The sequence below is a fragment of the Triticum aestivum genome, chromosome 1A (genome assembly GCF_018294505.1).
Source record: "Triticum aestivum cultivar Chinese Spring chromosome 1A, IWGSC CS RefSeq v2.1, whole genome shotgun sequence".
Lineage (NCBI taxonomy): Eukaryota > Viridiplantae > Streptophyta > Magnoliopsida > Poales > Poaceae > Triticum > Triticum aestivum.
In genome coordinates, this window is record NC_057794.1 from 299,125,404 (window position 1) to 299,146,170 (window position 20,767).

At 48.0% G+C, this 20,767-nt stretch overlaps 1 protein-coding gene across 1 annotated transcript; it reads left to right on the forward strand.

Annotated features, from left to right (window-relative positions):
• The first annotated feature begins 1,004 nt into the window (after positions 1-1,004).
• On the forward strand, positions 1,005-5,183 carry LOC123046914 (uncharacterized). The gene is made up of 6 exons (XM_044470351.1): positions 1,005-1,378; positions 1,873-2,090; positions 2,175-2,373; positions 2,451-2,536; positions 2,885-2,976; positions 4,678-5,183. Exons 1-6 carry the CDS (start codon positions 1,280-1,282, stop codon positions 4,923-4,925), a joined length of 942 nt encoding a protein of 313 aa, XP_044326286.1. The 5' UTR covers positions 1,005-1,279; the 3' UTR covers positions 4,926-5,183.
• Positions 5,184-20,767: the final 15,584 nt, after the last annotated feature.

Here is a 20,767-nt window from a genome sequence, read left to right on the forward strand (position 1 = left end):
GACACCAGCAAAATAGACGGATTAGAAACAAAAAAAACATGTTTATCACATACTCTTTTTATCGAGTACACACAAGCATTCGTATCATATACTCCCTCTGTAAAGAAATATAAGAGCATTTGGATCACTATTTTAGTGATCTAAACGGTCTTATATTTATTTATGGAGGGAGTATTATAGAAAGACATGTTTATCACATATCAGTGGCAAGAAGATCCAGTCAGCATATGTTTATCGTCAGCAGCTCAGAAAATGAGCCAAAATTTATTGCGTGGGGGTATCGGCGGATCGGCCGAAAATTGGCGTGGCTTTCCGTCCTGTATCTTTATTTTAGCGAACTTTCCGTCCTCTATCTATACAACATTTTTCTTTTGCCCTCAAAAAACATTTTTCTTTTGTGTGTAGAGCATTTATTTATTTTTGCGGAGAGGGTTCCTTGTGGAGTACGTACTATAATAGACGAGTTGAACGGTTCGTGGCTTTGGCTACGTGACCGAGATGCGTGACGAGACGGCAGAGGGTCAAAGCTGGAAAGCAGTATTTTAACTGAAGGGAAAATCCAGCCAGGTCCGCCCGCGGGCTAACGGATTATCTTATCGGACGCCAGCGCTTCACTTTCAACGGAGTATTTCACAATCTACTTATCTCTCTGAAATAAAATCTCTTCGAAACGTGATTCACGTCACGGTTTGCCATTTTCCTCTTTCGAAAAAAGGACCGCGGATCAAGTCTGCATTTTTTGAAGCAGAGGCACGCGACGACCGGGCCCTGACGGGTCCGGGCGGGCTAGCGGTACCGGGTCGGCTAAGAGCTGGAGGGGACCACGCCACAGGCTCGACTCGCCGCCCCCCACCGCGGGTTGACGTGGGGGGATGAGGAGAGACCGAGACCGCCAGCACGGAAGCGTTTGCGTTGGCGTCCGACAAGGCCAACGCGAGGAGAGAAGAGAGAGAGCGCAAAGCAAACCGTAGCCGGTTTCGCACCCCGCCCAGCGGCTTCCCTTCCCCCCCTCCCTCCGACGAATAAAGCCACCATTCCCCCCTCGCTCCCTCCTCCTCCCACTCCCCCTCTCGCCAATCCTTCTCCCTGCCTATACCGCCTTCCTGCGCAGCGCCGCCGAGGCCCCTTCGGGTTCTTCTCCTTCTCCTGCTCTCCCACCTCTCGTGCTCGGCCGCTTCCTCTTCCCCGGGAGCGAGCGAGCGGGCGATTCCGATCGCCGTGGCCGTAGGAGGGTCGTGTGGACGCGGAGGGCGAGGAGGCGCGTGGGCGCGGAGGGGCCATGGGCGGGCAGAGGGTGGAGGACGGCCGCCCGCCGTCCAATCTGCAGCGCTTCCTCGACTGCACCACCCCGACAGTCGACACGCACATTCTCCCCAAGGTGACGCTCCCCTCCCCCGTAAACCCCGCGCCCGCCCACGCGATCCGCGCCGGTACGATTCTCGGGAGTTTCAGGATTCGCCATTACTCCTCCGCCGATCCGCTCGCGTCACCTCTGTTCCTCCGACGGCATGGCCGCTGAATTACTGCTCGCCGCTTCTTCGCTCGCGCACCGGATATGCTGAATAATTACAACTGCGAGTACTACTTTAGTAGTAGTACATACATATTTGTTCCTTGTTCATTTTGAGAATTTATTCACCTACTGGTACTGCTGCCAAGCTGTGCCTCCCTCCCTCCTCTTGCCTGATTGGGATGCGTCCCCGGTGGCGACGGCTGCGGGCATAAATTCCTACCTTTGGCTTGTCAATTCCGGCCCGCTGCTCAACTGTTCCAGTATTAATGACTGCCCTTCAGTCCTAGGCGGGCAGGATATGCATACTTGTCATGTCTTAATCTGAGACTGAGACGCTGCTGCTCATCATGTTGATCCAGACCAATGGCCGGCTGTCCAATGACGCGTGGCACCATGCCGACGCCGACAGCCTCGAGTACTTCAACCTCGCCGACCTGTGGGAGCAGTACTACGAGTGGAGCGCGTACGGCGCCGGAGCCACCGTGCAGCTGCACGGAGGGGACAAGGTGGTTCAGTACTACGTCCCGTACTTGTCAGGGATACAGCTATACACCAACAAAGTCCTCAATGCATCCAGGTCTGCACCAAGACAACCATGCTTGATTTTGACTTCATGTTGATTTCTGGATGTGGGCTGAACCAGTTTTATCTTTGCCTGCAGGAGTTTTGGTGAGGATTATGGCATGGACTTCTGGAGCGATGATGACGACAATGAGAAGATGTCAAGATCCTGGAGCTCAACATCTGACGACTCATTTAACTGCGACGTGGTAGGAGGGAACAGGAGGCGACCAGGCCATTTGTACTTTGAGTTCTTTGAAGTTTGCTCTCCTTATGGAAGGATCCCCCTCATGGATAAGGTGAATTTCTATGACATATCTTCTACTAGCTTATCCTAGTCGTGCTATCTCTATTCTTAGCTCTTTGTTTCGTCCAGGTATATGAATTATCCCAGGGCTTTCCTGGGTTGACATCGCTGAAGAGTGTCGACCTTTCGCCTGTCAGTTGGATGTCAGTTGCCTGGTATGATCAAACTTACCCCCTTTAGTTTTATTCTTTAAAAGAAAGAAATTTTGGCAGACAAACAATCACACAACATAAGAGTTTCTTCACAAATCATGCTTGCATAGCCTAGCCATACTATTTTCCTTGCTTGTAATTCTAGATTGCAACCACTGGTGCTCAACTTGTAGTTCTGTAGTGAATTCAAGTGTTTATGTTCAGTTTGACCCGTGGTGCTCTCATCATTTCTGTCTAGGCAGTAAGCGTTGTTTCTCTGTTCAGAAATCCTTTCCCGGCTATTCATTTTATTCTCTGTGATAATTGTTATTTCTTGACATTGTCATTTATCTTTACTACTTCTATATTTAGGTATCCTATCTACCACATTCCCTACCAACGCAATGTGAAGGACTTGTCTGCGTGCTTCCTAACTTACCATACCATTTCCTCTTCATTTCAAGGTACGTTGCTGTTGCATGTAAGACACTAAGGCTGGTCATAGTGGGAGTAACATAGGTAGTAACATAGATGCCACATAAGCAAAATTGGTGATGTGGCAAGTAGTTAATGAGGAGAGAGGCAAATAGAGTAACATAATATGTTACCATCACATAGCAGTTTCCAATGCATAATGAGTCTACAAAGTAATAAATGAAAACAACTATGTTACCACACCTATGACACTACCCACTATGAATGTAGTAACATAGACTAGTAACATATGTATGTTACTAGTCTAAGTTACTCCCCACTATGACCAGCCTAACTAGACCAGTTTGATCATCTCTAATGGCACAAGAACGTCATCATTTCCGTAGGACTCTGTGCCATTGCTGCATGACCTGTGACAATGATGCTAGTCACTAATCATCCTAGATTCTGGGTGATGCCCATTTGTGTTGTTTAGATGTTCGTGCAGACACACTGAGTCAAATTTCACTTTGCACTATGTGGATCTTTTCTCCTGATTTCGATTAGATTGGGTTAATGTGCTTGGAAGAGGATGACTGCAAGGTCATGGGACATTATGACAGTTCCATTCCCCAACCACTCTTATAAACATGCACTCTTTCTTTGCTTCTTTACCAAGCTGTGAGTTGGAACTGATTCACTTAAAATATTAGGCTTTGACTATTTAATCAATGCAAAAGTGTGCTAGCTTAGTCAAAGGTTTGCTTCAGTCACATGACATGCGAATGTGCACTGCAGAAGTATGTCGGTCACAAGCGCAGAATATGTGTATGTACTTTGGGGAAACCTTTCCCTGGATTGTTGGTCTATGTTTAAACTATTCTTAAATAGAGGGGTGGCAGTCTGGTGGCCCTTGGTGGAAGAAACTCAAAATGAACTGTAGCTTTCTCAATTACCTTGCTTGAGACCGCTTGATTGAGTGGTTTCTAGTGTTCAGATTACGTGGAGTATATATGGTAAAGGCACACTGTGCTTAACGTGTTTGGTTATGTTGCTATATTCCAGAAAAGATGCATGTTAGATACATTAATGTCAAGATGTGTTTTTTGCTGCCAATTGGTATGATACGAGATGTTACCCCCCACCACACACACACACACACACACACACACACACACACACAAACAAACAATTGATGCTTAGCTTCCAAGAGTATGAGCGTTTTCTTCAAGGGTTTGTTCAGCTTGATATTTTGCTTCCAAACCTTCATCTCCAGTTTCAAAAGGCCCCGTGTCTTAGCTTTCAAGTATATTAGACAATTGCTTGCGAGAGAAGGAGGTGCTAGCAGTTTCTTTCCCCAGTTAAGAGGAGAAAGAGACTCTCTTGTCACATAGCTTGACTTTGTTAGTTATTCTTAGAGATCTGTAGTTGTTTCTTAAAGGGTAGAAATTTCTATGTTTTACCATGAAGGAAGGGTTCTTTCAGGTACTTATTATACATCGGTGGTGTAAGCTTGCTTGGATTGCAATGGTGTGCAACCGCACTTAGACACACCAGCTGTCCACTTCCCAGCAAAAAAATAATCGCAGTAGAGAGTCTAAACCAAGCCAATTCTTTGAACTCGACCCTGCTTTTCCTTGCAGGGATTGGTACTGTAGTCCTTAATAACAGCTGCCCTAGTGACATGCCTTGAACACTGTTTCCAAACCGCAACTAGCTGTATTGATGGCATTATTAATGTTTCTGAACAGATCACACACCGGAGACCATGACCTATCGCTCAGCTGCCAGTGGGAAACAGAATGACCAGAAGGCCAACACAGTATCACTAGCCCCGTTTGGACTCGCAGCAAACAAGATACAGGGCTCTCTGTGGACCAACCCCAGGACAGGAGATCATAAGAGGATCGTCTCCCTCTTCGGCGCAGCAGACTCTTGGCTTAAGCAGCTTGGAGTCCGGCACCATGACTTCAACTACTTCGTCACTCACCCCATGTGAACTACTAATTTGCCCCCGTAGACTTGAAATCGTCAAAACTGCTTACACCACCGACAAGGGACACAAACCATCTACCGTGTATCGCCCTCGTAAAAGTTGAGTCTAACATTCGTGGGATAGGTTTATACGGCTTGATTGCAGCACATAACAAATGTATCAGGACTTGAAAGGTTTTGTGTTTCTTGGCTGAAGATGTAACTAATGTGCACAGAAGTTTTGGTACTAGTCTGATATATCCAGCTCTTGTGGTTGGGTGCATATTGTGGCCACCTGCCTCGCCATGTGTACTCAACTAGCCTATGGAGGTTGTGTGCCCAGGATGAACTGCTTTTGCAGAGTCCTGTTTTCTGGGAAACTGCAGAGACATCAGAGTTCAGTTGGACCTGAATCAGTTCATTTTATTTATTTTATTTTTGCTTTTTCCGAAACGGAGGTTGAAACCCCCGGCCTACCTGAATCAGTTGATGACAACTTCATTTTCTTTTAAAGCAGTTGTATCAAAAAGTGAGATAGTTGCACAACTTGCGCCAGAAGAAACCGCGCCCGCAAACACAAAGTGGAGACACAAATTCATTAGTGGCATCTAGTATTTAGTTTCTTTCCCTCGATATCATTTTCCTACAAAACTAATAAAGTAAAGACATGCTATTATCCAACACAAAATGCTGACATATTGTATTATTATGGCAACAAGCATAGCAACTGAGCTGGTATGTTGTGACAGTTCCATTGATGACCTTGACATGTAACCCAATCTATATCTATACCTACCAATAAAGCAAGGTGTGTTTCTCCAATTTTTTAATCCATTCATCCATATTATTTTTCTTAATTTATTGATTACTTTTACTATCCAAGTTGGTACTATCTGTTTGTGCTACGTTGCATTAGATTTTCGTGTACGTGGCTTGACAGGGCCTCCGCATAGCTACTTTCCTTGCTCAGTTGGGCTTCTAGCTGGGCCTGCATCCATACTCAAAATTGTCTATGTCACATACGTTGTAAAAGGCCGCGGCTAATTGAGCTATAGCAATACACATAAATAGTCCCACCTTGCTCCATTGAACCGCCTCTCAGCGATTCATACATGTCCCAGGTTATGCGAGTATCAACCAGCCATATCGGCGCAAAGTTGGGACCAAATGAGATTGGTTGGCTCGGGGCTAGAGGAGGATGACGCGTGAGCAAGTAGGCCGGTGGGATGGGCTTCCTCTCATCAGCAGGAGAGGAAGGCAGCGGAGGGCAGAGGGGCTCAAGGTTGGTGGGCCTACATGGGGCGAAGCCGACGCTCGGGACGGTCGGCTCGATCGCGCGGAGGTTGCTAGCGGGGCGAAGAGCTCCCCTGCCAGAGGCGGCAGGGCCATGAGGTTGAGGACACCGCAAGCGAAGTCGGCGCTCGGGATGGCCGGCTCGGTCGGGGAGGTTGTTGGCGGGGCGAAGAGCTCGCCGACCAGAGCTGCGACGGGGCCGTGAGGCTGGGGAGGCGCGAAGAGCGCGGTCTCCTGTGCTGCTTACTATGTCATTTAGAAGATGCTAGCTGGGCGCCGGTTTGGGAGGCTTAGGGGGAGAGAGAGAGAGAGAGTTCGTGCGCCAGCCCAGTCGGTTGCTGAACAGTTTCCATTTTAAAAACAAAAATTTCTCAAAAAAATTAAAAACATAAAATTGCCTCAATTATTTTTAAAAATCCAAGAAAGCGAAAAGGTGATTCCACAAATCTTTCAAAGGTTCGAAATATTTGAATTTGATTCGAATAGGCTTGAAATAGAAGTAGGTGATAGGAATTTTCAAATTTTGGTAAAATGTTTGGTGGAGCTTGGTTATGTGATAGAAGAATTATGTTGGGGCCAAGATTTGAGGTAGAAAAGGCATATGATTTTTGAAGAGCTATGCATTGGCTTTGTGAAAGTGGACAAGAATAGAAGTTTTTTTATGTCAAAGAAACAATTGGCAACATGAAAGTAATTCAAAAAAATAGGTCCTTTGTTGTAAGTAATAGGTTTGGGTTGTTACAACATCGAAGGGGAGGAGGGCAACGGTCGGCATTGGCATCTTGTGAGGAATAGACGAACAACATCTTGTGGTTGCCCGACCGTGGCTGTGATATGTTCTCTTCTCCTGTTGCAACACAGGAGCATTTTTGCTAGTTCTATTGAAGCAAAATAGCGGCATCAAGAAAAAACACCAATTCTGAGATATTTTTGAAAAGAACAGATGGTGCACTTAAAATTTGTAGCAAAAAATAACGGCGCTGCTACGCGTCGGTCGGCAATATTTTTAAAAGATCCGCCGCCTCGCGAGACATCAGATTAGGCAGAGTGAGCGGCCGAGCATCACCCTGTACAGTTGCAACAAGAGTCGTGTTGCAGTAATTTTCTGCAACACGGGTCATGTTGGAGAAAGTTTTGTAAAACATAGTCAAGTTGCAGAATAATTTGCAACAAGTTGCAGATTATTTTTGCAACAAAGGCCTTGTAATAAGTTTTTTTTTGTAACAGAGATCATGTTGCAATTTTTGTTGCAATAGAGGTCTTGTTACAATTTTTTTGCAACAGAGGTCTTGCCACAATTTAATTATTTTGTAAGGTCTTGTTACAGTTTTTTTTGCAACAAAGACCTTATTGCAGAAAAGAGATCGTGGGAGCTAGGTCCACCGCATCACATGAGATGCGTGGCGTGCAACCAAGGCGGCGGACGCGAGCGTGATAATTCGCCGGCTGAACCATATCTTTTCCCAATAAATAACTATACAACGCATATTTTTTCACCAGTAAATATTAATCTAAAATTGGCAAGGTGCAATCTGATCTTGATGAGATTGGAGAAAGAGAACATTTTTTTTGGAGAAGGATCACATCTATTATAAAGATTCACCGGAAGCATAAAACACCTCAGACATAATAAAAATTATAAAGAGGTCCATGGGCTACCGAACGACCACTGCCGCCGACGTGTCGCTGCCGCCGCTCCCATATCAAAGCCGGCCTCACCTTTTCGATGACAGCTGCGAAGTCTTTGTGCACGTGCCCATAAGGACCAACGCTCTGGAGCCGTAGTCGTCGCCGTTGAATCCTTGAATAGATCTGAAGAATCTAACACCAAATATCGCCGCTGCGTACGCATGATGAGAAACCCTAACCTCGCCACCTCGAGGAGCTGGCAGGAATATACGTCGGAGCTCTATCTAATCAGTCCCGACGGACAAACTTAAGGACGATCGGAGCCCGGAAAATCGACTCAAAGAAGAAGCACCACCATCGGTCCAAACACCGCGGCTGCGAGGATTAAAATTCTACCTATCTACTAGCCGGATCCGAGGGACCAGAAATCCCCTCCCCGCCACTGGCTGCCGAAGCGGCGGGCGGAGGGGAGATGAATCCACGGGCTCGCCAGTGAAGATCAAGGGGAGGAAGGTTTTCCCTAGTCACTTTGCGAGAGAAGAAAGAGGATATTGCAAATGACTCGTTACAACAAGAAGAAACCCCACGAGCTACGTAGAAAAAAAATACTACTACTACTCTTGATATCCTTCTGAGTGTGTCGTGGATTTGTCACGGCAGATGTCCTGGCGAAAGGACTTAGTCGTGGAGCCATCGCTACGAGTTTACTTGAAGGGGTTAAAGCGGACACAAAGACACGAGGGTTTTATACTAGTTCGGCCCCTTCGATGAAGGTAAAAGCCTACGTCTAGTTGTGATGGAATTGATATGATCTCGATGGCTAGGGAGCAAACAAGCTTTGCCTAGGCTCGAGTTGTGGTTGTCTGTCCTGAACCGCCACCGGGTCGTCCCCTTATATACACGGGTGACGCCCGTCGGTCCATAGAGTCCTAACCGGTTCATACTCGTATTCCGGTTGGTATCTCTCTATTCCTTACTTACAATACAAGTCATACATCAGGCCGGTTTATGGCTACATGTTCTAACCGACTACAGGCCTTGGGCCTTCATCTGTTTACGCCACTAATGAAGTTAACCCGGCCCAAGTAGGCCGGTTTACGCCTAGTGGTAATATCCCCAACATTAGGCCCCAGATTGATTTAAACTGGTTCATGTCAATCCTTCACACCATCTTGCGTCTTGGATATCTTCTGTTAATTGGCAAATCTCCATGTCGTCATCATTTTTGGTTGCTGTAAAACGGCATGACGTCATCAGTTTGGTTACTGTAAACCGACATGACGTCATTATGAAATTCATAACGCCCTCTTAATGACAGCTCCTGGATTCGCGCGTTTGACCTAGCTCGGTTGCCTTATAAATAAGACCGAAGGGTCATTTCCTTTTTCTTCCCCTTCGTCCCTTCTTCTTCTTCTTCCTCACATCGCCGGCTTTGGAGCTCCGCCACCACCGCGACCTCTGCCTCGTCTCGGGCCGCTGCATCAACCTGAACGTACCAGAGTGTTGCGGCGTCTTTCCGCATCTTCTCCGTTCCCGGTAAGTTCTCTCTCCTTCTTAACCTAGATCTGTTCTTAGGGTTCCATGTTCTTGCTATGTTCATTGCGCGTTCATAGCTGTTCTCTGACCTTGAATGCATCTGTGAACTCTTGCTGTGCTTAGTAGCGATCCCTTTAGCATCCGCTTGCTATTTCTCATCCAAGCTCATAGATCTCCCGCACATTTCCGCTCAATGGTTCACTTCTGTTTCCGCCTTAGTCTTCGAAATATTTCCTGTTTTTGTGAGCTTGCTGTAGATCCGCGGCTGTAACACGATTTTGTGAAATTTGTTTCTGCATAACTAGTTATCCATCGTTTCAATTGCTTCCGATGCTTAGGCCAGGCGGTTTAACTTCACTATAGAGAAAAAATTGCTAAACCGGTATATATGTCATTAGTCCCCTGGTTGAACCGCCAGAATCCATCTGATGCCGCGTTGTAGAAGACCGGTTTATGGGTGCTGCCTCCGGTTTACCGTAATTAGATCAACACCTTTTTATCCGGCATGTCCTTGAACCGGATCACCTATTTCTTGTAGATCTCGTCATGGCCAAACAAGTGTACGAGTGCAACTGGGTTCCCTCTCGTGTCACAGAATCACAGCTGGACGATCTAGTCCTGATCGGCGCTTTGGATATCAAAGATACGATTCACTGGAGGGTTCCTGGAGATGAATGTCCTCCCATGCCCCAGGAAGGAGAGGTCGTGGTCTTCGCAGATCACATGGCCCGGGGCTTCAAACCGCCCGGCTCTAAATTTTATCGGGATGTGTTAGCCAACTTTCAACTCTGTCCACAGGATACTGGCCCCAACTCCGTCACCAATCTATGTCACTTTCAAGTACTTTCTGAGGCATACCTTCAAGAGGAGCCTTCAGTCGAGTTATTTAGAGATCTCTTTCATCTAAACCGCCGTACTGAATTCACCGACGGCCCTAATACCGAACTGGGCGGTATGGCCATTCAGAAGAGGAAGGAAATCACCTATCCCCACGTCAAACTCCATACTCACCCCAAGGAGTGGAACGCAACTTGGTTTTATTGCAAGGATACCTCCCCTGACAATGAAAATCCCTTGCCTGGCTTCCGTCCGGAATGGCTCTGCAACACTCACCCTTTTCCACAAAGGCTAAGTGCCAAGGAGAGAATTAAATATGCCCCTCAACTGTCCAAGCTCCGGGCCTTCATGGCCAATGGTTTAACAGGAATAGACCTTGCCCGCTGCTGGATATCATGGAGCATTCTGCCTCTAAGCCAGCGCCCTGGTTTGATGTGCGAATATACTGGCAGTGTCGATGACCCACTCCGACATATCAAAATCCAGGTCTCCGACGACGAAGTCACAGAATCTGTAAAGAAGATGTTGAATGAACCGGAGCACCTCTGTGCTCAAACCGGTCTGCTTCCTTACTGCACCACCAACGAACCGCCAGCGGTAAGATTTTACTTGCTTTATTATTGAACCTGTTACTGCTTTATCTGTCTGACCTTTAGTTATTGTTGATCCAGAGTGATAATCCGTTTTGGAGCAAGAAGCTTTCACAAGATAAAACGGAGAAGGCAGGGCGGCCAACCCGGCCCAAGACCAAGGCTATCAAGAAACCAGCTCGTAAAAGAAAGACCACCGCTTCATCTGACCCAGCCATTGATGATGATATGGGTAATCCGGATCTTGAGGTAGAACTTGATTCACTTGGCTTACTTTTTACCCGCCTTATTGATGATGATGCTTGTCAGGATGACGCTGAGGCCAGCAATGCGGGCTTCGTTGAGGTAACTATTCTCTCTTCTGATTCAGAAATCTTGCCTTTGCCAAAATCTCGCCGGACAAACCGGAAAGTTAAATTTTCTCATCCTCTTGCTTATTTGGATCCCAACTTTCTTATGAAGACCCAGCAACACGAAGCTCGCCGCACAACCCGGCACAGCGGCCAGGTAGTTACTTCTGCCGGTTTACCGAACAACCCGGTTCGAAAACGCCGCTCCGAGGTCTCCGACCTTTTTATTGATTTAAATCCTAAAGCGGGTTTCTTCCGTCAACCTCTTAATCCATCCGACTCCGATTACCAGGTCACTTCTCATTTATCGTCTAGTGAATCGTCGGCCACCCAGCTACCACCTTTGAAAATAGTTGCTGGGTAAGTTAAACCGAACATATGCTTCCAGTATACTGCGCAATGGCTTACGCTTTTCCTTGACTTTTTATTTTTCTTTCAAGGCTAAACCGAAACCAAGCAAGAAGGCCCGCCTGGATAGAGCGGCTGAAGAAGATGTGGCCCCAGAACATGACCAAGCACCGGATCATGAAGTGTTTACTTGTGAAGATATCCCCAATGATCCTCCTTTGCAAGACGACGTTATCCCTGAAGAAGGTCTTATTCATACTCCAGCCTCTGCTGATCCGCCTGCCAGCTCTGTCCAGATTGAGAAATCCCACACTCCTGCTGACAAACCGGCCGCGCCAACCCAAACCGGCGAGTCAAAAGATGATGATGTTGTGATTACCGGCGTAGGCCGCTCTGAACTCGGGAATCCTGCCACCCTTACCAGGCATACCATCAAAGAGGATTCTTCCCCTTTGAACAAAGGAAAATGGGATGTTGAATTAGAGACATACGCCGCTCTGAATGCTCAAGATCTTCACTCTGGCTATTTAAACCGGCTTTACACTAGCCGTGACTGTGAAGCTGGCCTGGTCAAAATGATGAGGGATAAATTTGAGGTAAATTCCTTCTTTCCTTTCTGCCATTGCATTCATCCTTGTAGCCCCCAAGGGCCGGTTTGTGACCTTGGTTAAACCGGGACTTGATCCTGAACATTTTTGAAATCCGTCGGCATAACCCTCGAGGGCCGGTCTAACTTAGCATAGGTAAACCGGGGCTCAAAAATAAAAAGCTGTCCTTAGAACATAACTTGATCAAATAGCTATTAGCCCCCAAGTACCAAGTTGAATACTTGTATTGAGCTTGGGACTTTGTAATCTAGCAATATACAAAAAATTGAAGGTGCATTAGCCCCCAAGTATCAGGCATATAACTTTGTTATGTGGTTGATACTTCCATTTCTTGGATCGCCTGTGCAAAGCTTAAAATGCCATCTATATGCAGGCTGAGGTGAAAATCAAGGAGGACCGGATTGCCGATTTGCAGGAGGCCCTGAAGACCCAGCAGGCTGAAACAGATAAGGCCAAGCAAGAATTAACCAGCGCTTTGAGCACTGCTGAACGGCTGAAAGAAGGCTTCAAGAAAGAGCGGGCTGACTGGGCCACTGAGAAGGCCGGTTTAACCAAAAGAGCGGAAAATGCTGAAGCGGCCCTTAAACCGGTGGTGGATGAACTGACGGCCGTACAACGGCAAATACACTCCATGACTGCTGCAATCTTTGGTAAGCTCCTTGTAACTTCTGTGTTAAATTTGAATCTGCTGTATCGTAAATCCGGTTTGAGACCATTCCAATCTTGTTGTAGGCACACGTATTGGGCACTTAGGAAATGATGTGCGGAAGAAATTGAAAGCTGCCTACACCTTGGTGGAACAATTGTATACCGGAGCCCAACGGATCATCACCACAGCTTCTCACAACAACCCGACGCCTTCTTTAATCCAGGACACTCTTAGCAAGTTGTCAATGCTTCCAGCCCGGATTGAGGAGCTGAAAAAATCCGCTGCCCGAACCGGAGCCATCAATGCCTTAATCCGGGCAAAGGCATGGGTGCCCGACTTTGATCCTGTGGAAGCAGCTCAAGGCTATCCCAGTCTGAAAGAAGATGGCTCTGAATTCAACGAAGAAGATTTAAGGGCCATAAACCGTGCAGTGCGCCCTCTGGCTTGCCAGCTAGCTGAAGAGGCAGATTTGACGCATTATCAAGCGCAATATAATAATCAAAACAAGCGAGTGCCTGCCCCAACTGTTGAAGCGGAGAATCTGATTCCTCCAATCCGTAAGCACACTTACGCCCCTGATATTGACCCGTCTTCCCTGATCCATGAAGAGGCTGTTTTCCAAGCTTTAATGGGAATCGACTGGACCACTGTTGATTTCCACCCAATAGGTAGAGACGAGGAAGCTGAAGCGCCGGAGGATGAGGAGCAGGCTTGAACCGGAAGCCGGTTTGAAGAGCTATTTGCAACATCCTTCCAAAAAAAACAATGATTTTGTTTGAGCACCATGCTGCCTTGTAATAGGATAGTTAAAACCTCTGCCTGGAATATGCCTTCGTGCATAAATACTGAAGCTTTTGCTTGAAAAACTTTAATTCATATTTCCTGCAATTAGAAAAATTTGAACTTCGGTGGCGGTTATACCGTCAGCCGGATTATGATCTTGATATGTGTATCAGTAATATAGCGAGTAGATGATACATAAATACCTGCCATGTTTGAGCATAAAGCTGGCTTTAGCCAAGCCTGAAGCGGTGGTTTTATAAACCATTACCGTCCAAAAAGGGAGAAAGTAGCTCCCATACAAACCGTACTGACTTAATACGAGCCCCCTGGTTACTCCATGATGTTAACAGGGAAAAGGTAAACCAGGCAGACTCCTCCAGAATTAAAGGGGAATCAAAAATCATTGGCTGAACCGGAAAAAATATGCTTGTTGACATAAAAGAAATCCAACAAAAGCAAAGAACGAACAAACCATGAAAACAACATGGAAGCAAAGGCAATGATAAAAACCATTTGCAAAAATATGCTATACTGAGCTGTTCAGATGGTATTACCATGGTCAGACAGGATCAAGGCCCCCAATAGGAGTGACAATGATTCAAGTCAGCCAGGTCCCCAAATGACTCGTGGCATATATGCCAGATCAAGAGGCGTGACAATGGTTCGGGTTCGACCATGCCCCCAAGTGATTTTGTGGCCTTAGGCCGACCAAGAGGCGTGACTGGTTCAGACTTGACCATGTCCCCAAATGATCTGGTGGCTGTCGCCTATCAAAGGGTGTTCGTTGGTTCGGACACGACCAAGGCCCCCAGTGATATATAAAAAACAAATGTCAAGGGGTAAACCGGAGGCAGCTTTAAACAGAACCACTCCGTGTAACCTCGCATGATGAGAAAGACAGAGACCCCGCTTTAGCTGAGGCTCCGGTTTGATATATCAAAGATAATATATACATTGTCATGATATGTACATAGATAGAGCCGATGGCTCAAGTATAGTAAGGCCGAAGATGAGCTATATTCCACGGCCTGTTGGTCTCCTCTTCTGATGTACGTGAGTCTTGATGCCCTCGAATATCAATCAGATAGTACGACCCGTTGTGCAAATTCTTGCTGACCACGAAAGGTCCCTCCCAAGGTGGGGATAACTTGTGCATATCCGTTTGATCTTGGATGAGTCGAAGCACCAAATCTCCTTCTTGAAAAGTTCTGGTTCTAACCCGGCGACTGTGATAGCGACGAAGATCTTGCTGGTAAATCGCCGAACGGGCAGCCGCTATATCACGCTCCTCGTCCAATAGGTCCAAAGCGTCTTGCCGTGCTGTCTCATTATCTGCTTCAACATAAGCTGCCACACAAGGCGAATCGTGCCGGATGTCACTAGGGAGAACTGCCTCTGCTCCATAGACCATGAAAAATGGCGTGTATCCTGTGGACCGGTTTGGTGTAGTATTGATACTCCATAATACAGATGGTAGCTCTTCAACCCAACATCCTGGTGTTCTTTGCAATGGGACCATAAGCCGGGGTTTGATGCCTTGCAAGATTTCCTGATTAGCTCGTTCTGCCTGTCCATTGGACTGGGGGTGTGCCACTGATGACACGTCAAGTCGGATGTGCTCACGTTCACAGAACTCCTTCATAGCGCCCTTGGATAAATTGGTACCATTGTCAGTAATGATACTATGTGGAAAACCAAACCGGAAAATCACCTTCCTGATGAACTGCACCGCTGTTGCTGCATCACACTTGCTGACAGGCTCCGCTTCAACCCACTTGGTAAATTTGTCAATTGCCACCAAAAGGTGGGTTTTCTTATCCTTGGATCTTTTAAAAGGCCCAACCATATCCAGCCCCCAAGTTGCAAACGGCCATGTTATTGGGATCATCCTCAATTCTTGAGCTGGCACATGAGCACGCCTTGAAAATTTCTGACATCCATCACACCGTTTAACCAAGTCCTCCGCGTCAGCATGCGCTGTCAACCAGTAAAACCCGTGACGAAACGCCTTTGCCACCAGAGACTTTGAACCGGCGTGGTGTCCACAATCCCCTTCATGGATTTCTCTTAAGATTTCACAGCCTTCCTCAGGAGAAACACAACGTTGAAACGCCCCTGATACACTGCAATGATGTAATTCACCATTGACAATCGTCATAGACTTGGATCGCCGGACTATCTGCCTGGCCAGAATCTCATCCTCTGGTAACTCCCCCTGGTTCATGTACGCAAGATAAGGAACTGTCCAATCTGGAATAACATGCAAGGCTGCCACCAATTGAGCCTCCAGATCAGGAATAGCCAAATCCGCCTCACCTGGGAGCTTGACTGACGGGTTGTGCAACACGTCCAAAAAGACGTTAGGCGGGACCGGTTTACGCTGAGAGCCCAACCGGCTTAAAGCATCTGCCGCTTCATTCTTCCGACGTCCACATGATCCACTTGATAACCCTTGAAACAACCTGCAATATTATCCACTTCCCGACGATATGCAGCCATGAGCGGGTCCTTAGAATCCCAAGTGCCAGACACTTGTTGAGCCACTAGGTCCGAGTCACCAAAGCACTTAACCCGGCTTAAATTCATCTCTTTAGCCATCTGGAGACCATGGAGCAAGGCCTCATACTCAGCTGCATTATTAGTACAAGGGAACATTAAGCGGAGAACATAACAAAACTTATCACCTCATGGGGAAGTTAATACGACACCAGCCCCCGAGCCTTCCAATTGCCTGGATCCGTCAAAATGAATAGTCCAATATGTGTGATCCGGCTTCTCCTCTGGTGCTTGTAACTCCGTCCAGTCATTGATGAAATCAACAAGTGCTTGAGACTTCACTGCCGTCCGAGGCACGTACTTCAGTCCGTGTGGCCCAAGCTCTATAGCCCACTTGGCAATCCGGCCAGTCGCCTTCCGGTTCTGTATAATATCACCCAAGGGAGCTGAACTGACCACTGTGATGGGGTGCCCTTGAAAATACTGCTTCAACTTCCGACTGGCCATAAAAACACCATAGACCAGCTTCTGCCAATGCGGATACCTTTGCTTGGATTCAATAAGCACCTCGCTGATATAATAAACCGGCCGCTGAACCGGATATTCCTTGCTTGCCTCTTTGCGTTCCACCACAATAGCCACGCTAACTGCCCGAGCATTGGCCGTATAATAATAGTGGCTCCTTGTTGACCGGAGCTGCAAGAACAGGCGGATTGGCTAACTGCCGCTTCAGGTCCTCAAATGCTTCATCAGCAGCCGGACTCCAAATGAAATGGTCTGTCTTCCTCAGCATTTGGTACAAAGGAACGGCCTTCTCTCCGAGGCGGCTGATAAACCTGCTTAGTGCAGCGATCTGGCCCGCCAAACACTGAACATCGTTGATGCATTTTGGTTTAGCTAGAGATGTAATAGCCGTAATCTTCTCCGGGTTAGCCTCGATTCCTCTGTTAGACACCAGGAAACCCAGTAACTTGCCTGCCGGAACACCAAAGACACACTTGGCCGGATTAAGCATCATCTTGTAAACTCGCAAGTTGTCAAAGGTCTCCTTCAAATCATCCACCAGCGTCTCCTTCTGTCTTGACTTCACTACAATATCATCCACATAGGCGTGCACATTACGGCCGATCTGTTTATGCAGGCAATTCTGTATACACCGTTGATAGGTGGCTTGGGCACTCTTGAGCCCGAAGGGCATAGATACATAGCAGAAGGCTCCAAAGGGAGTAATAAATGCTGTTTTCTCCTGGTCCTTAACCGCCATCTTGATCTGATGATATCCAGAGTATGCATCCAAAAAACTCAAACGCTCACAACCCACCGTGGCATCAATGATCTGGTCAATACGGGGGAGGGCAAAAGGATCTGCCGGACAGGCTTTGTTAAGATCTGTGTAATCCACACACATACGCCAAGTGCCGTTTTTCTTAAGAACCAGCACCGTATTAGCAAGCCACTCTGGATGGAACACCTCAATAATAAAACCAGCTGCTAAAAGCCTGGCCACTTCCTCTCCAATGGCCTTGCGTCTTTCTTCGTTAAACCGGTGGAGGAACTGTTTCACCGGTTTATACTTAGGATCCATATTAAGAGTGTGCTCAGCGAGTTCCCTCGGTACACCTGGCATGTCAGACGGCTTCCATGCAAAAATGTTCCGATTCTCACGGATGAACTCGATGAGCGCGCTTTCCTATTTGGGATCCTGGTTGGCACTGATAGTGAACTGCTTGGACGAATCGCCGGGCACGAAGTCAACAAGCTTGGTCTCAGCTGCCGATTTGAACTTCAGATCTGAATCATGCTCTGTAGTTGGCTTCTTTAAAGGGGTCATATCCGCCGGATCAACATTGTCCTTATAATACTTCAACTCCTCCGTGGCACAGACTGACTCTGCATAAGCCGCATCACCTTCCTCACATTCCAAAGCGACCCTACGGCTCCCATGAACCGTTATGGTCCCCTTGTAACCCGGCATCTTGAGCTGCAAGTAGATATAACAAGGCCACGCCATGAACTTGGCGTAAGCCGGCCGGCCAAACAAGGCGTGATACGGGCTCCGGATCTTCACCACCTCAAATGTTAGTTTTTCCGACCGGGAGTCGTGCTCGTCCCCAAAGGCCACATCCAGGGCTATCTTACCAACAGGATATGCAGATTTGCCAGGCACCACACCATGGAACACCGTATTCGACGGTCTGAGATCTTTGTCTGTTAAACCCATGCGGCGGAATGTCTCATAATACAATATGTTAATACTGCTTCCTCCATCCATGAATACCTTGGTGAATTTATAACCCCCCACCTGAGGGTCTACCACTAATGCTAGCTGGCCCGGGTTATCAACCCGGGGCGGGTGATCCTCTCTGCTCCACACGATAGGCTGCTCCGACCAGCGCAAGTAACGTGGTAAGGCCGGTTCAACAGAATTCACCGCTCGCCTGTGGAGTTTTCGGTCGCGTTTATCCAAACTAGTTGTGAAAACATGATACTGCCCATTGTTCAACTGTTTTGGCTGGCTCTGATAACCCGACTGCTGCTACTGCTGCTGGCTGTTCTGATTATTCTAGTGATTGTGACCGCCCTGATTGCGACCTGAACCGGAAGCTCCATCGTGATCCGGCCCGTGGAAACCGGATCCTGAACCGCCACCTGATCCGTGATCATACCGGAAAGCATTAGAGTTTTTGAACTCCTGCATGATATAACAATCTTTCCAAAGATGGTTAGCCGGCGCCTCCTTCGTCCCGTGCTTCGGGCAAGGCTGATTCAATAAATAGTTCAAACGGCTTGCGTTAGGATTGGGAGCCCCATTACGATTTGCCGTTTTACCTCTGCGCCGCTGCCCCCGGTCCTGTGCATTAGTGTTGGCCACAAAGTCCATGCTGCCATCCGCTTTGCGCTTGCCTCCGTTTCCATGACCCGCTAGTTTGTACTGCTGCTGTTTGGAGTTGCTATTCTTTTTTCCCTTCCCTGCTTCATCATCATTAGGCTCGGGATCCTTGGTACTGTCTGAATCGGCATACTTCACTAAAGCGGCCATGAGGGTTCCCATGTCATTACAGAACCGCTTCATGCGTCCCAACTTCAATTTTAGAGGCTCAAACCGGTAGTTGCCTTCCAGAGTTAAGATCGCAGAGTCAGCATTAATCCTGTCAGACGAGTGCAAAATTTCCGAAACGCGGCGCACCCAACGGGTCGTTGATTCTCCTTCCTCCTAGACACAAGCCGCCAGGTCTACTTTGGACTTGGGCTGCTTACAGGTATCCTTAAAATTCTGTATAAACCGGGCCCGCAACTGGGCCCATGAGCTGATAGAATTGGGTGGTAGGCTCTTTAACCAAGTACGAGCCGTGCCTTCAAGCATCATGGTGAAGTATTTTGCACATGCGGCCTCATCCACGTCCAGCATTTCCATGGACATCTCATAACTCTCTACCCATGCTTCAGGGGGTAAATCAGCGGTGTAATTCGGCACCTTACATGGACCCTTGAAATCTTTGGGCAGGCGCACATTACGTAAAGCAGGGATCAAGCAAGGTACTCCCAAAGCGGATGTGACTCCTAGTCCGGCGAAGGTGGTAGAACGAACCGGCATAAGTTGACCCGCATTATCCCGGGCTGCTAACTCGGCCTCCCTTTGTGCTCGGGCCCGGTCCACCACATCCTGCACATCGCGGACACCGCCTGCCGGGCTATCGCCACAGGCTGCTTCACGGCCTCGCGCATTGCTCGATACGGCGGGTTCATTCAAGCGCCTGCTATAACTCCGGCTTGGACCGGGTGTAGAGTGGATCCGATCATGACTGTATGAATATGCTTCCTGCTGAATCAGCGCAGTCCGGAGGAGCTCCTTAACCCGGCGCGTCTCTATCGCTTGCGGAGAATCCCCTTCGACTGGGATGGCCTCTAACCGTGCAGCAGCCGCAACAAGGTTGTCCATAGGATTCGAATAATGACCCGGGGGCGTCTGGACCGGCGGAGGAACCACAATGTTTTGGTGAGGAGGTTCCATTAGGCGAGGTTGGACCGTCGCCCCTGGTCCTGGTGCCTCAATCCGGTTTGTCTCCAGGTACTGCGGCGGATTACTGGGTCCAGCTCCTGGAGTGTGAAAGAGATTTCGGGGGTCAAACCCTAACGGCAGGCGTGATCTGTGCTTCCGCTTCAAAACCTCCTGTGATGCGTTCTGGTCAAGCATGAGTTTATAGGCCTGGGCGTTCAAAGCGGCCCGCTCTGCAGCCATCTGGTATTTTTCTGCTGCCAGATCCGCTTTGGCTTGCACGATCTGCTCTCTCACCTTCACGATTTCTGCATTATGGGCCTCCTGATCCGCCGGATTGTCCTCTGCCATAAGAGCGGCTAGTGCATCAAACAACTCAGATAGAACTTGAACCGGTGGGCGCATAAGGCCTCCCGACCCTGCTGCTGCTGCTGATCCGGAGAGCATTGCTGCGGCGGTCGAAGAGTGATTCGCCGCCTGTGTGCCGGCCATGAATATTCCAACCCGGTTGACCTGGCCCGGGGGGTCCGGAATACTGTCGCCATCGGAACAGCCCCTAATCTGGTCGTCTTGCAACTGGTACAGCGATTCGGTCTCTCCGGTCGAGGACTCGTCATCGGAATAGACGACGGTCTCACTACCGTGTTCTGATTCGTCCTCACGCTCTCCTTCGTGGACGACTCCAACGAAGACACGCTTCATGGCCGGTTTAGCCCAGGTAGAACTCGCACGCTGAGCCGTCTCGATGAGG

Bases quoted from the DNA above. Each gene is read 5' to 3' on its own strand.
- LOC123046914 (XM_044470351.1), top strand. From the start codon at position 1,280: ATGGGCGGGCAGAGGGTGGAGGACGGCCGCCCGCCGTCCAATCTGCAG. The intron at 1,379-1,872 runs GTGACGCTCCCC...ATGTTGATCCAG, and splicing joins ACACGCACATTCTCCCCAAG to ACCAATGGCCGGCTGTCCAA. The intron at 2,091-2,174 runs GTCTGCACCAAG...CTTTGCCTGCAG, and splicing joins AAAGTCCTCAATGCATCCAG to GAGTTTTGGTGAGGATTATG.